The following is a 14067-nucleotide window of genomic DNA, read 5'->3' as shown; positions in this document are numbered from 1 at the left end:
CTGCCCGGCGCAGGTCTCACCTGTGTCTTATCAATGAAGGGAACTTCCTTTTAAGGACTTTGAAATGCCGCCGTGTGACGTTTGTTGTGTTTCCATGAAGCCCCGCTTGTCCAGGTGCGTTCAGGTCCCCGCGTCTCCAGTCCTGTAGGTCTCCAGCCCTGAAGGTCTCCAGCCCTGAAGGTCTCCAGTCCTGAAGGTCTCCAGCCCTGAAGGTCTCCAGCTCTGTAGGTCTCCAGCCCTGAAGGTCTCCAGCCCTGAAGGTCTCCAGTCCTGTAGGTCTCCAGTCCTGAAGGTCTCCAGTCCTGAAGGTCTCCAGTCCTGAAGGTCTCCAGTCCTGTAGGTCTCCAGCCCTGAAGGTCTCCAGCTCTGTAGGTCTCCAGCCCTGAAGGTCTCCAGCCCTGAAGGTCTCCAGTCCTGTAGGTCTCCAGTCCTGAAGGTCTCCAGCCTTAAGGTCTCCAGCCCTGAAGGTCTTCAGCTCTGTAGGTCTCCAGCTCTGTAGGTCTCCAGCCTTAAGGTCTCCAGCCCTGAAGGTCTCCAGCTCTGTAGGTCTCCAGCTCTGTAGGTCTCCAGCCTTAAGGTCTCCAGCCCTGAAGGTCTCCAGCTCTGTAGGTCTCCAGCTCTGTAGGTCTCCAGCCCTGAAGGTCTCCAGCCCTGAAGGTCTCCAGCTCTGTAGGTCTCCAGCTCTGTAGGTCTCCAGCCCTGAAGGTCTCCAGCCTTGAAGGTCTCCAGCTCTGTAGGTCTCCAGTCCTGAAGGTCTCCAGTCCTGAAGGTCTCCAGCTCTGTAGGTCTCCAGTCCTGAAGGTCTCCAGCCCTGTAGGTCTCCAGCCTTAAGGTCTCCAGCCCTGAAGGTCTCCAGCTCTGAAGGTCTCCAGCTCTGTAGGTCTCCAGCTCTGTAGGTCTCCAGCCCTGAAGGTCTCCAGTCCTGTAGGTCTCCAGTCCTGTAGGTCTCCAGTCCTGAAGGTCTCCAGTCCTGTAGGTCTCCAGCCCTGAAGGTCTCCAGTCCTGAAGGTCTCCAGCTCTGTAGGTCTCCAGCTCTGTAGGTCTCCAGCCTTAAGGTCTCCAGCCCTGAAGGTCTCCAGCCCTGAAGGTCTCCAGCTCTGTAGATCTCCAGTCCTGAAGGTCTCCAGTCCTGAAAGTCTCCAGCCCTGTAGGTCTCCAGCCCTGAAGGTCTCCAGTCCTGAAGGTCTCCAGCTCTGTAGGTCTCCAGCTCTGTAGGTCTCCAGCCTTAAGGTCTCCAGCCCTGTAGGTCTCCAGTCCTGAAGGTCTCCAGTCCTGAAGGTCTCCAGTCCTGAAGGTCTCCAGCTCTGTAGGTCTCCAGTCCTGAAGGTCTCCAGTTCTGTAGGTCTCCAGTCCTGAAGGTCTCCAATCCTGAATGACCAGTGTCTCCGGTTCTTCCTGAGACCCTACGGAGATCTGCTTGCATCTTCATCCTTCTTGAACGTCCAGTGATGTCTGACCTTCATCTTCCTCTCCTCTTGCTCCTCCTCCCTTTCCCGGTCTCCTCCATCCTGCCCTTCTGTACCTGCTCTTCTCGTTTCCTTTCTGCTCCCTTCTTGCTCACCTAAGTTGCTCTTTCCCTCCACACCTCTTCCCTCTTTTGTAACCCTACACCTCCTCTTTGCTCACCTTGCTTTACCTGTGCTTCTGTTCCCCTGCACCAGGTGTGTCATCTTGTCCAGTCTGCTGCTACCAGGATGCGGTTCTCGGTCAGGCTCTACCTGCTGGGCGTCGCCCTGGTCTGCGTGTTCCCTCACCTGACATGGGGACAAGGTAAGAGCCTCCGGTCTCCTTCTAGAAGGGGGCATTTCCTGTTCTAAGGTGTGCAGGCTCCTGTCCCAGAGGGACCAGCCTCCGTGCTGATGGGTTGTTTTACTGCGACGCTAGCAGAGGCCTCTCTGCTAGCGTCTCTGCTAGCCAGGTGACCTCCCTCTTACCTGGCTAGCTGAGAGGCCTCTGACGGATCGCTGATCATCGTGTGTCGAGTGACTTTGTCCTCATCGTCGATGAAGAGGAGCAACGCACCGCAGGAATGCGTTTAACACGCCGCACCTGGCAGCTCGTAACGGCCGCGGGCGACGGGCGACTTCCAGCAGGACTAAACCTGCTCGCCGGTTCCTCGGAGGCCCGAGGCCTGCGCCCACCTGCGCCCACCTGCTGATGACGCAACAACAGCAGCACTCCAGGTCCGATGCCGAGGGGACGTGTAGTTCTGCCTCCCGGAGAACTTCTCTCAGATCCTAGACGGGACATTGAGTCAGTCCAGTCCAGGGTGCTGCAGAGGACGGTTAGACCGACGGTAGAACGTCCCGGAAGAGACGGGACATTGAGTCAGTCCAGTCCAGGGTGCTGCAGAGGACGGTTAGACCGACGGTAGAACGTCCCGGAAGAGACGGGACATTGAGTCAGTCCAGTCCAGGGTGCTGCAGAGGACGGTTAGACCGACGGTAGAACGTCCCGGAAGAGACGGGACATTGAGTCAGTCCAGTCCAGGGTGCTGCAGAGGACGGTTAGACTGACGGTAGAACGTCCCGGAAGAGACGGGACATTGAGTCAGTCCAGTCCAGGGTGCTGCAGAGGACGGTTAGACCGACGGTAGAACGTCGGATGCAGGAGAAACACTGGTCCAGCTCGACATCCTCCATCGGATGCTCCAGGGTTCGCCCGACCGGTCCACATGTGTTTTGTTGATATGGAGAAAACGTTTGACCACGTCCCTCGTAGTGTCTTGTGTGTGGGGGGGGGGGGGTGCGTCGGGACTACAGGGTCCGGTCCCTGTATGATGGCTCAGAGCTCGGTTCACGTTGCTGGCAGTAAGTCACACCTGTTCCAGGTGCACGTTGGACCCTTTATCACCGGTTCTGTTCATAATCTTTATGGACAGGACTCGTGGGTGCAGCCAGGGGCTGGAGGGGGGCCGGTTTGGGAACCGCAGGTTTGGTGTTGTTTACTTCTATTACCTGTATTTCATGTTGTAACGAAGCACCAGACGGAGCCACGCCCCTAATCTCCTCGTAGGTCCACTACGCAACGACGGTCCTGCTGGCGTCCTCCAGCCTGGGGGGCGGTTTGCAGCCAGGTGTGAAGCCAGTGGGATGAGGATCAGAACCTCCAAATCCGAGGGGAGGAGTCTGTGGGTGGGGGAGTTCAGGTGTGAGGGACGGAAGCAGCGTGAGACGGACGGACGGACGGTGCAGCAGCTCTCGGTTTACCGGTCAAGCTACGTTTCTACTCGCCAATGAACTCTGGGTCAGGACCGAAAGGACAAGGTCCGCCTCAGGGGGGCTCCCTTAGAGATAGGGGGAGGAGCTCGGAGTAGCTAATGCTAAGCTATGATGTGTGTGTGTGAGGCAGGGATCTTTGATCTGGATCAGGACATCTACAGGGTCTCTCTTCTGAACTTTGGTGATACAAATCATTTATTTTCTACCCTCTCGCTATAGTCTCATCGCCACGGCGATTTCGCGCCAAAGTCCTGAGCCCCACCAAGCTGCACGTGTCGTGGAAAGAGCCGAAAGGAGAGTTTGAGGGCTACAAGGTGGTTTACACCTCACTGCCAGGTAAGGCCCCGCCCTTCCTGGCTGTTGAATCTTGTGCTGATGCCAAACGACCGGAGACAGTACTCAGAAGTTAGCACGATGTTGGGACAAATATTCTAGAAATGCTCAGAGATCAGCGGGTCAGAGCTCTTCACCTGGGGGAGAACAGCTCAACCTTCATGTGGTTCTCACCTGCATGCTGGAGAGAGAGCTTCAAAGCACCTGTACGGAGCCGGTCTGGATGGAATTCGGTGTCGAGGTGGAGGCCCCACCCTTCCTCTCTTAGCTTGTCCCGTCATTGGTCAATAATTGAGGGACATTTTGAAGCTCCATTGTTACCTGGATCTCTTCCAGATCATCGGCCGCCAGCACAGAACCGATGGAGGGGGAGGAGCTCAGCGCTCGCAGGAGGGTCCGCCCCCAGTTGCTTGTAGTCCATGTGATTGGTGCTGTTAGCATAGAGGCTAAAGGTGTTATTTTGGGATGTCTGAGCTGAACTTACGAGTCCCCGTCTCCTTTAATCGACCTCTGAACGGGGCTTCATTGATCGATCGGTAGCTTCTCCGTCCCTGTAATGAGTCTTTGTTGGACCAGGTGGACAGGAGATGGAGGCTCAGGTGTCCAAGCAGGAGGCCAAGCTGCTGATTGACAACTACGACCCGACTAAGGAGTACAGGTTCAAGATCCTGGCGGTCAGCGGGGGCCAGCAGAGCGAAGCCCTTCAGGCCAGACATGAAGGTAAGACCAAGTGTCCCTGGGGACGCTGGAACGGGGCTCCCGAGACGTCCATCACTGAGCTGCTGTCCTCCTCAGTTCAACAATCAGACGTGGACATGGTCGAGTCCCAGAGGACCCAAGCCAGCGGCGTCAGGGACGAGTACCACGAGATTTCAGAAGGTACGAAAGCAGGAAGCGTTTCCGACTTTCAACCAGAGCGGAGGAATTCTTTCCTCTGGAACAAGTTCAGAAAGAAAAATGTCCCAACCACCTCGAGTCTCTGGGCTCTGACCAACCACCTCGAGTCTCTGAGCTCTGACCAACCACCTCGAGTCTCTGGGCTCTGACCAACCACCTCGAGTCTCGGCTCTGACCAACCACCTCGAGTCTCTGGGCTCTGACCAACCACCTCGAGTCTCTGAGCTCTGACCAACCACCTCGAGTCTCTGGGCTCTGACCAACCACCTCGAGTCTCTGGGCTCTGACCAACCACCTCGAGTCTCTGAGCTCTGACAAACCGCCTCGAGTCTCTGAGCTCTGACCAACCGCCTCGAGTCTCTGGGCTCTGACCAACCGCCTTGAGTCTCTGGGCTCTGACCAACCACCTCGAGTCTCTGGGCTCTGACCAACCACCTCGAGTCTCTGAGCTCTGACAAACCGCCTCGAGTCTCTGAGCTCTGACCAACCACCTCGAGTCTCTGGGCTCTGACCAACCCCCTGGACGGTTAGATCCCAACGCCGTAGAGACTTGTCGGCAGCGATGCAGTCATCGTTGCCGCTGAATGAAGGACTTCCTCGCCTCCGAGGACACGCACGTCCTCTGAGATGTTAGACATGCTGCAACCTGAAAGACATTCTCTTATTCACGCCGAGGATCAGCGGCGCCGAAGCAGGGCGGCAGACGAAACCTGGATCTCAGAACTTGTTCTGAGATCCAGGTTTCGTTTCACCAAGGGTTTCATCAGATGCTGCTGAACTGGATCAGAACTTTGGGCCCCTGTAAGCGGTAGCTCCTCCAGGGTTTCATCAGATGCTGCTGAACTGGATCAGAACTTTGGGCCCCTGTAAGCGGTAGCTCCTCCAGGGTTTCATCAGATGCTGCTGAACTGGATCAGAACTTTGGGGCCCTGTAAGCGGTAGCTCCTCCAAGGTTTCATCAGATGCTGCTGAACTGGATCAGAACTTTGGGCCCATGTAAGCGGTAGCTCCTCCAGGGTTTCATCAGATGCTGCTGAACTGGATCAGAACTTTGGGGCCATCAGAGGCTAAATCTTTAGATGCTTTGTGTTTGTCTGCAGGTGAGGAGAAGTTTTTCTGCAAGTCGACATCCGGCGCCGACGTTGTGATCCTGGTGGACGGGTCCTGGAGCATCGGCCGGGTCAACTTCAGGCTGGTCAGGGCGTTCCTGGAAAACGTCATCGCCGCCTTCTTTGTGGAGTTTGACAAGATCCGGATTGGTGAGAATGTTTTGCTGCGAGGACGACAGCCGGCTCAGCGAGGGGACTGGACCTCAGGTTCTTCCTGGTCTTCCAGGTCTGGCTCAGTACAGCGGAGACCCCAGGATTGAGTGGCACCTCAACGCTCACACCACCAAAGAGGCCGTGATGGACGCCGCCAGGAACCTGCCCTACAAAGGAGGAAACACGCTGACGGGTCCGAGCCGCTGGGGGGGTCGTCTAGTGTCCACTAGACGGGCCTGAAGGCACCCACAGGACGGGACACGAGACGAGGACAGACACCTAAATGTACCGACATGACGGGACACGAGACGAGGACAGACACCTAAATGTACCGACAGGACGGGACACGAGACGAGGACAGACACCTAAATGTACCGACAGGACGGGACACGAGACGAGGACAGACACCTAAATGTACCGACAGGACGGGACACGAGACGAGGACAGACACCTGGAGGCACCGACAGAACGGGACACGAGACGAGGACAGACACCTAAATGTACCGACATGACGGGACACGAGACGAGGACAGACAACATGAGCTCAACCTAGAGACGGAATACAAGAGCATTCATATCAAATTCAAAGAGTCACAATCAGCGGACCTTTTATTTCTTAAATTATTAACACTAATTATTTCCTCTTCATCAGCTGAAGAGCGTTTTGGGTCAGACGTAGATGTTGTTGCATCATGAGGCGTCTTCGTGTCCTTCCAGGTCTGGCTCTGACCTTCATCCAGGAGAACAGCTTCAAGCTGGAGTCTGGATCCAGACCCGGCGTTCCCAAGATCGGAGTCTTCATCACTGATGGGAAGTCACAGGATGATGTCATACTTCCTGCTCAGAGCCTGAAGGATGCTGGGATAGAGCTGTTTGCCATTGGTATGCAGACACACACGACAACACACAGCAACACACAACGGCCAACGCACAACAACACACAGCAACACACAACAACACACAACGTACAACACACAGCAACACACAACAACACACAACGTACAACACACAACGCCCAACACACAGCAACACACAACAACACACAACGCCCAACACACAGCAACACACAACAACACACAGCAACACACAACGGCCAACACACAACAACACACAGCAACACACAACGGCCAACACACAACAACACACAGCAACACACAACGGCCAACACACAACAACACACAACAACACACAACGTCCAACACACAACAACACACAGCAACACACAACGTACAACACACAGCAACACACAACAACACACAACGTCCAACACACAACAACACACAGCAACACACAACGTCCAACACATGACAACACACAGCAACACACAACGTCCAACACACAACAACACACAGCAACACACAACGTCCAACACACAACAACACACAGCAACACACAACGGCCAACACACAACAACACACAACAACACACAACGTCCAACACACAACAACACACAGCAACACACAACGTACAACACACAGCAACACACAACAACACACAACGTCCAACACACAACAACACACAGCAACACACAACGTCCAACACATGACAACACACAGCAACACACAACGTCCAACACACAACAACACACAGCAACACACAACGTCCAACACACAACAACACACAGCAACACACAACGTACAACACACAACAACACACAGCAACACACAACAACACACAACGTACAACACACAGCAACACACAACAACACACAACGTACAACACACAGCAACACACAACAACACACAACGTACAACACACAACGCCCAACACACAGCAACACACAACAACACACAGCAACACACAACGCCCAACACACAGCAACACACAACAACACACAGCAACACACAACGCCCAACACACAACAACACACAGCAACACACAACGTACAACACACAGCAACACACAACAACACACAACGTCCAACACACAACAACACACAGCAACACACCACGTCCAACACACAGCAACACACAACAACACACAACGTCCAACACACAACAACACACAGCAACACACAACGGCCAACACAACAACACACAGCAACACACAATGCCCAACACACAACAACACACAACGTACAACACACAGCAACACACAGCAACACACAACAACACACAACGTCCAACACACAACAACATACAGCAACACACAACGTACAACACACAACAACACACAACGTCCAACACACAACACACAGCAACACACAACGTCCAACACACAACAACACACAGCAACACACAACGTACAACACAACAACACACAGCAACACACAACGCCCAACACACAACAACACACAACGTACAACACACAGCAACACACAGCAACACACAACAACACACAATGTCCAACACACAACAACATACAGCAACACACAACGTACAACACACAACAACACACAGCAACACACAACGTCCAACACACAACACACAGCAACACACAACGTCTAACACACAACGACACACAGCAACACACAACTTCCAACACACAACGTCCAACACACAACAACACACAGCAACACACAACTTCCAACACACAACGTCCAACACACAACAACACACAGCAACACACAACGTCCAACACACAACACACAGCAACACACAACGTCCAACACACAACAACACACAGCAACACACAACTTCCAACACACAACGTCCAACACACAACAACACACAGCAACACACAACGGCCAACACAACAACACACAGCAACACACAATGCCCAACACACAACAACACACAACGTACAACACACAGCAACACACAGCAACACACAACAACACACAACGTCCAACACACAACAACATACAGCAACACACAACGTACAACACACAACAACACACAACGTCCAACACACAACACACAGCAACACACAACGTCCAACACACAACAACACACAGCAACACACAACGTACAACACAACAACACACAGCAACACACAACGCCCAACACACAACAACACACAACGTACAACACACAGCAACACACAGCAACACACAACAACACACAATGTCCAACACACAACAACATACAGCAACACACAACGTACAACACACAACAACACACAGCAACACACAACGTCCAACACACAACACACAGCAACACACAACGTCTAACACACAACGACACACAGCAACACACAACTTCCAACACACAACGTCCAACACACAACAACACACAGCAACACACAACTTCCAACACACAACGTCCAACACACAACAACACACAGCAACACACAACGTCCAACACACAACACACAGCAACACACAACGTCCAACACACAACAACACACAGCAACACACAACTTCCAACACACAACGTCCAACACACAACAACACACAGCAACACACAACTTCCAACACACAACGTCCAACACACAGCAACACACAACGCCCAACACACAACAACACACAGCAACACACAATGTACAACACAACAACACACAACATCCAACACACAACACACAATAACACACAACGTCCAACACACAACAACACACGACAACACACAACGTCCAACACACAGCAACACACAACGCCCAACACGCAACAACACACAGCAACACACAACGTCCAACACAACAACACACAGCAACACACAACGTCCAACACACAGCAACACACAACAACACACAACGTCCAACACACAACAACACACAGCAACACACAACGTCCAACACACAACAACACACAGCAACACACAATGTACAACACAACAACACACAGCAACACACAACGTCCAACACACAACAACACACAGCAACACACAACGTACAACACAACAACACACAGCAACACACAAAGCCCAACACACAACAACACACAACGTACAACACACAGCAACACACAGCAACACACAACAACACACAACGTCCAACACACAACAACATACAGCAACACACAACGTACCACACAACAACACACAGCAACACACAACATCCAACACACAACACACAGCAACACACAACGTCCAACACACAACAACACACAGCAACACACAACTTCCAACACACAACGTCCAACACACAACAACACACAGCAACACACAACTTCCAACACACAACGTCCAACACACAGCAACACACAACGCCCAACACACAACAACACACAGCAACACACAACGTACAACACACAACACACAATAACACACAACGCCCAACACACAACACACAGCAACACATACAACGTCCAACACACAGCAACACACAACGCCCAACACACAACATCCAACACACAATAACACACAGCGCACACACTCTTCTTGAACACAATCGTTCATCAGTCGTTTCTCAGGATTCCCTGGAAGCCATTTTCCTTTCCTGTCCTAAAGATTCTTTTGTTCTTTGTTTCCTCCCATTTCAACAAATTCATTCATTCTTTGGTATTGATGAAAGATTTTAGGCAACCACCTCCTGCTTACTCCTCCCGGTGCTCCTCCTCCTCCTCCTCCTCATCCCAGGTGTGAAGAACGCTGATGAGAAGGAGCTGAAGGCCATCGGCTCGCCTCCCGAGGAAACTCACGTCTACAACGTGGCGGAATTCAACCTGATGAGCGACATCGTCGATGACCTCACCAGGAACATGTGTGACCGGATGGAGGCGCTGGACAAGCAGCCAGGTCGCACGCTAGAACCGGTTTACCTGGCCACGTGTCCTGGTCCTGATCCAGGCGCTCCTGCTGCAGTCTCACATTCCCGGTTTAACAATAGGGGAAACATTTTAGTCCTCAATTATGGAAAATAACATTCTTTGGAATGCTAAAGGAAAACATCTTTAGCTGTCAGTGTGTAGCTTGAGCCTCCAAGCCTCGCACCTTCTGCTGTGAAGCTCCCCTCAGGTAGACCTCGAGTCTCCCTGTGGCACAACCTCCTGCTCTAAACAGAGCTGAAAAGGAGGGACTGTAAGAATCACCAAAATCTGAGGGTTCTTCTTCTTCTGGTCAAATCAAAATGATCATAATATGTTGAAAACATTTCAACAATAGACAAACAAACAAACAAAGATTCTGTTACTGGCGACAACAATGCCCTTCATCTAGCTAGGTTTGCTGAGAGATTAGCATATTATCTGATTAAAGCAACGCATTGCTTGTATTTATTTTATATTTATCATAATTACACTCATATTACATTTAACAGTAAGATTTACTTTCGTGCTACGCATTCTCAAGCATAAACCTTTAGCACAATTAGCTATAAAGCTACAATGTATTAAGTTCAGAAAGTTCATAACTGGATCACACACATGTATGCTAGTTGCAGCTAGCCGCGTTTTGTAGATATCAAGCAGTAGCTATTTGAAGAATTGATTTTCAGTAATTGAACATCGACGCTCCCACAGGAAGTAGTGTGATTACTCCACTGATGGTATAATTAAGAGTAGGAAAGCTTTCTAAGGAAGACAAACTTAATTCATCAAACACCATACATTCTTTTATCTGATCCAGCATGTGCTGTACTTTCCTTTCTTTGCCTTTTCTCCAGGAGGAGGAGGAGGTCCTGCTCCCCCTCCCACCTCCATGGCGCCACCTACAGATCTGATCACGTCTGAGATCACGGCTCGCAGTTTCCAGGTGGCGTGGGCCCACGCACCGGGCCAGGTGGAGAAGTACCGGGTGGTGTACTACCCAGCCAGCGGAGGACAGCCAGAGGAAAAGGTAACGTCCTAAACAAGACGTCTGAGCAGCCGCCCTGTCCTTCTTATTCTGCCTAACGAGCAGATGCTAATTGGATTTGTCCAATTAGAGCAGGGGTGTCCAATGTTGTGTTCGTCCTTATCGAGTAAGGGCTCCCTGCAGTTCTGACCCTAGCGCTAGCCCAGCAGGGGGTAGTGGTAGCATTTCAGCTTAGCTTCACCGTGTCAGCGGAGGGTTGCTGTTTATATACGGGCTCGGTGTGCAGCGCAGGTTACCGTGGAGATAGATCCACGCCATGCTGTTGAGGGGTCTTAGGCTCCTCCCTTTCCATGCAATGCATAAACCAGGGTTAGGGTTTGAGTCTCAGCCTGGTTCAGCACCCAGGCTGAGACTCATCTGTCTTCCAGGTGGTCCAGGGGACGGAGAACAGCGTGGAGCTGAACTACCTGAACTCCATGACGGAGTACCAGGTGGCGGTTTTTGCGATCTACCGGAGCCATGCCAGCGAGGCCCTGCGAGGAAGCGCCACCACCTGTGAGTTTAAACGCTTTTTACCTTTGACCGTCTCTCATGGAGAAATTGAAAAGCTTTTCAGAATAACGGCAGCAGCTCAGGTGTTTCTGGGTGGAGCTTCTTCCAGACTGCAGGAACTGAGCAGCATCTGTTACCGACGCCCATTTGACAGAAGAAGACACAGAATGTGGGCCATGAAGAACACTCAGGTGTTCCATTAAGGCTCCCATGAAGAACACTCAGGTGTTCCATTAAGGCTCCCATGAAGAACACTCAGGTGTTCCATTAAGGCTCCCATGAAGAACACTCAGGTGTTCCATTAAGGCTCCCATGAAGAACACGCAGGTGTTCCATTAAGGCTCCCATGAAGAACACTCAGGTGTTCCATTAAGGCTCCTGAGCCAACAAATGACACCGACTACTGATCAATGTTAGGGTGTCGTGTTGCAGATGCAAAACTTCAAGGCACCTTAAACCCAATAAGGTCTCATTGATCTGCCGTTTAAAGCCCCCCCCACCTCGTGTGTGAAGAGAGAACATCACAATAAAAAGAACTGTGCTAACTAGCTAGCATCATTTATTCTCACTGGAGTGATGTCAGAGGCATCCCCCCCCCCCCCCCCCCCCCCCGGCAGCCGAAAATGAGCTTTTTACAGATCTAAAGTCTGCCTGCATTGATTTTCAGGAACCATCCTAACTCCTAAAATCACTTCCTGATGCGTCGCCATGGCGAAGCTCTCGTCACGCTGCAGGGCGGTTTGTTTGGGGAGCGTGGAGAGGATTGCCCCTTCCTTTTGCCCCCCTACCTGTAACGCCTCTGTTCCTCCTGCAGGGGCCCTGCCCGTGGTCAACGACCTGGAGCTGTCCGACATCACTCACAGCTCCATGAGGGTCCACTGGAAGGCCGCCGCCGGGTCCTCCGGGTACATGATCCTGTACGCTCCTCTGACCCACGGAGACCCCGCAGACGCCAAGGAGGTGGGGGGGCGCCGTTACTCTTGCTTTAGCCGGGTGATGGCTGACGGTGATGGAGGGATGAGGGACTGACTGTCTGTGCGTGCATGCAGGTGAAGGTGGAGGACTCCGTCCATGAGGTGGCGCTGGAGGGGTTGACTCCCTCCACAGAGTACACGGTGACGGTGTACGCCATGTACGGCGAGGAGGCCAGCGACCCCATGACCAGCCAGCAGAATACATGTGAGTCACGTAACGCTCACATCCTCTGGACTCGCCGCCGCCACCGGATTTACTCACACGTAAAGAAACGGCGCTTTTCCACACGGGGGCGCTGTCTGCATAACTCTTGGTTCTAGAGATCTGCATGGAGGGAAACGGGCGGTGCTGAATTTGTCTGCTTGGCGCTCCGTGGCTCTACCGGGACGGTCAGAACCCTGCACGGCGCCGGGTCTATTGGACTCTCATTTGAAGAGTTCTGGAGCCTACACATGCTACTGTGTGACTGTACTTGTACTGTAATACATGCTACTGTGTGACTGTACTTGTACTGTAATACATGCTACTGTGTGACTGTACCTGTACTGTAGTACATGCTACTGTGTACTGTACTTGTACTGTAATACATGCTACTGTGTACTGTACTTGTACTGTAGTACATGCTACTGTGTGACTGTACTTGTACTGTAATACATGCTACTGTTTACTGTACTTGTACTGTACTACATGCTACTGTGTACTGTACTTGTACTGTAATACATGCTACTGTGTGACTGTACTTGTACTGTAATACATGCTACTGTGTACTGTACTTGTACTGTAATACATGCTACTGTTTGACTGTACTTGTACTGTAGTACATGCTACTGTGTGACTGTACTTGTACTGTAATACATGCTACTGTTTGACTGTGCTTGTACTGTAATACATGCTACTGTGTACTGTACTTGTACTGTAATACATGCTACTGTTTGACTGTACTTGTACTGTAGTACATGCTACTGTGTGACTGTACTTGTACTGTAATACATGCTACTGTTTGACTGTGCTTGTACTGTAATACATGCTACTGTGTACTGTACTTGTACTGTAGTACATGCTACTGTGTGACTGTACTTGTACTGTAATACATGCTACTGTGTACTGTACTTGTACTGTAGTACATGCTACTGTGTGACTGTACTTGTACTGTAATACATGCTACTGTGTACTGTACTTGTACTGTAGTACATGCTACTGTGTGACTGTACTCTCCTC

General features: G+C 51.6%; 1 protein-coding gene across 1 annotated transcript in view; it reads left to right on the top strand.

The window, feature by feature from the left end:
* The first annotated feature begins 1582 nt into the window (after positions 1–1582).
* LOC137903284 (collagen alpha-1(XIV) chain-like) overlaps positions 1583–14067 on the top strand; it is a 33679-nt gene continuing 21194 nt past the window's right edge. Inside the window, exons 1-12 of the mRNA XM_068747428.1 lie at positions 1583–1770; positions 3441–3557; positions 4131–4274; positions 4350–4433; positions 5552–5710; positions 5787–5906; positions 6431–6595; positions 10168–10326; positions 11192–11364; positions 11751–11877; positions 12689–12834; positions 12924–13053. Of these exons, the coding sequence (XP_068603529.1) occupies positions 1695–1770; positions 3441–3557; positions 4131–4274; positions 4350–4433; positions 5552–5710; positions 5787–5906; positions 6431–6595; positions 10168–10326; positions 11192–11364; positions 11751–11877; positions 12689–12834; positions 12924–13053 (1600 nt within the window). The 5' untranslated portion in view covers positions 1583–1694. The remainder of the gene's footprint in view (positions 1771–3440; positions 3558–4130; positions 4275–4349; positions 4434–5551; positions 5711–5786; positions 5907–6430; positions 6596–10167; positions 10327–11191; positions 11365–11750; positions 11878–12688; positions 12835–12923; positions 13054–14067) is intronic.

The sequence above is a fragment of the Brachionichthys hirsutus genome, chromosome 13, assembly GCF_040956055.1.
Source record: "Brachionichthys hirsutus isolate HB-005 chromosome 13, CSIRO-AGI_Bhir_v1, whole genome shotgun sequence".
NCBI lineage: Eukaryota > Metazoa > Chordata > Actinopteri > Lophiiformes > Brachionichthyidae > Brachionichthys > Brachionichthys hirsutus.
Note: the sequence above shows the minus strand (reverse complement) of the source record. Positions and strands in the feature narration are given on the sequence as shown.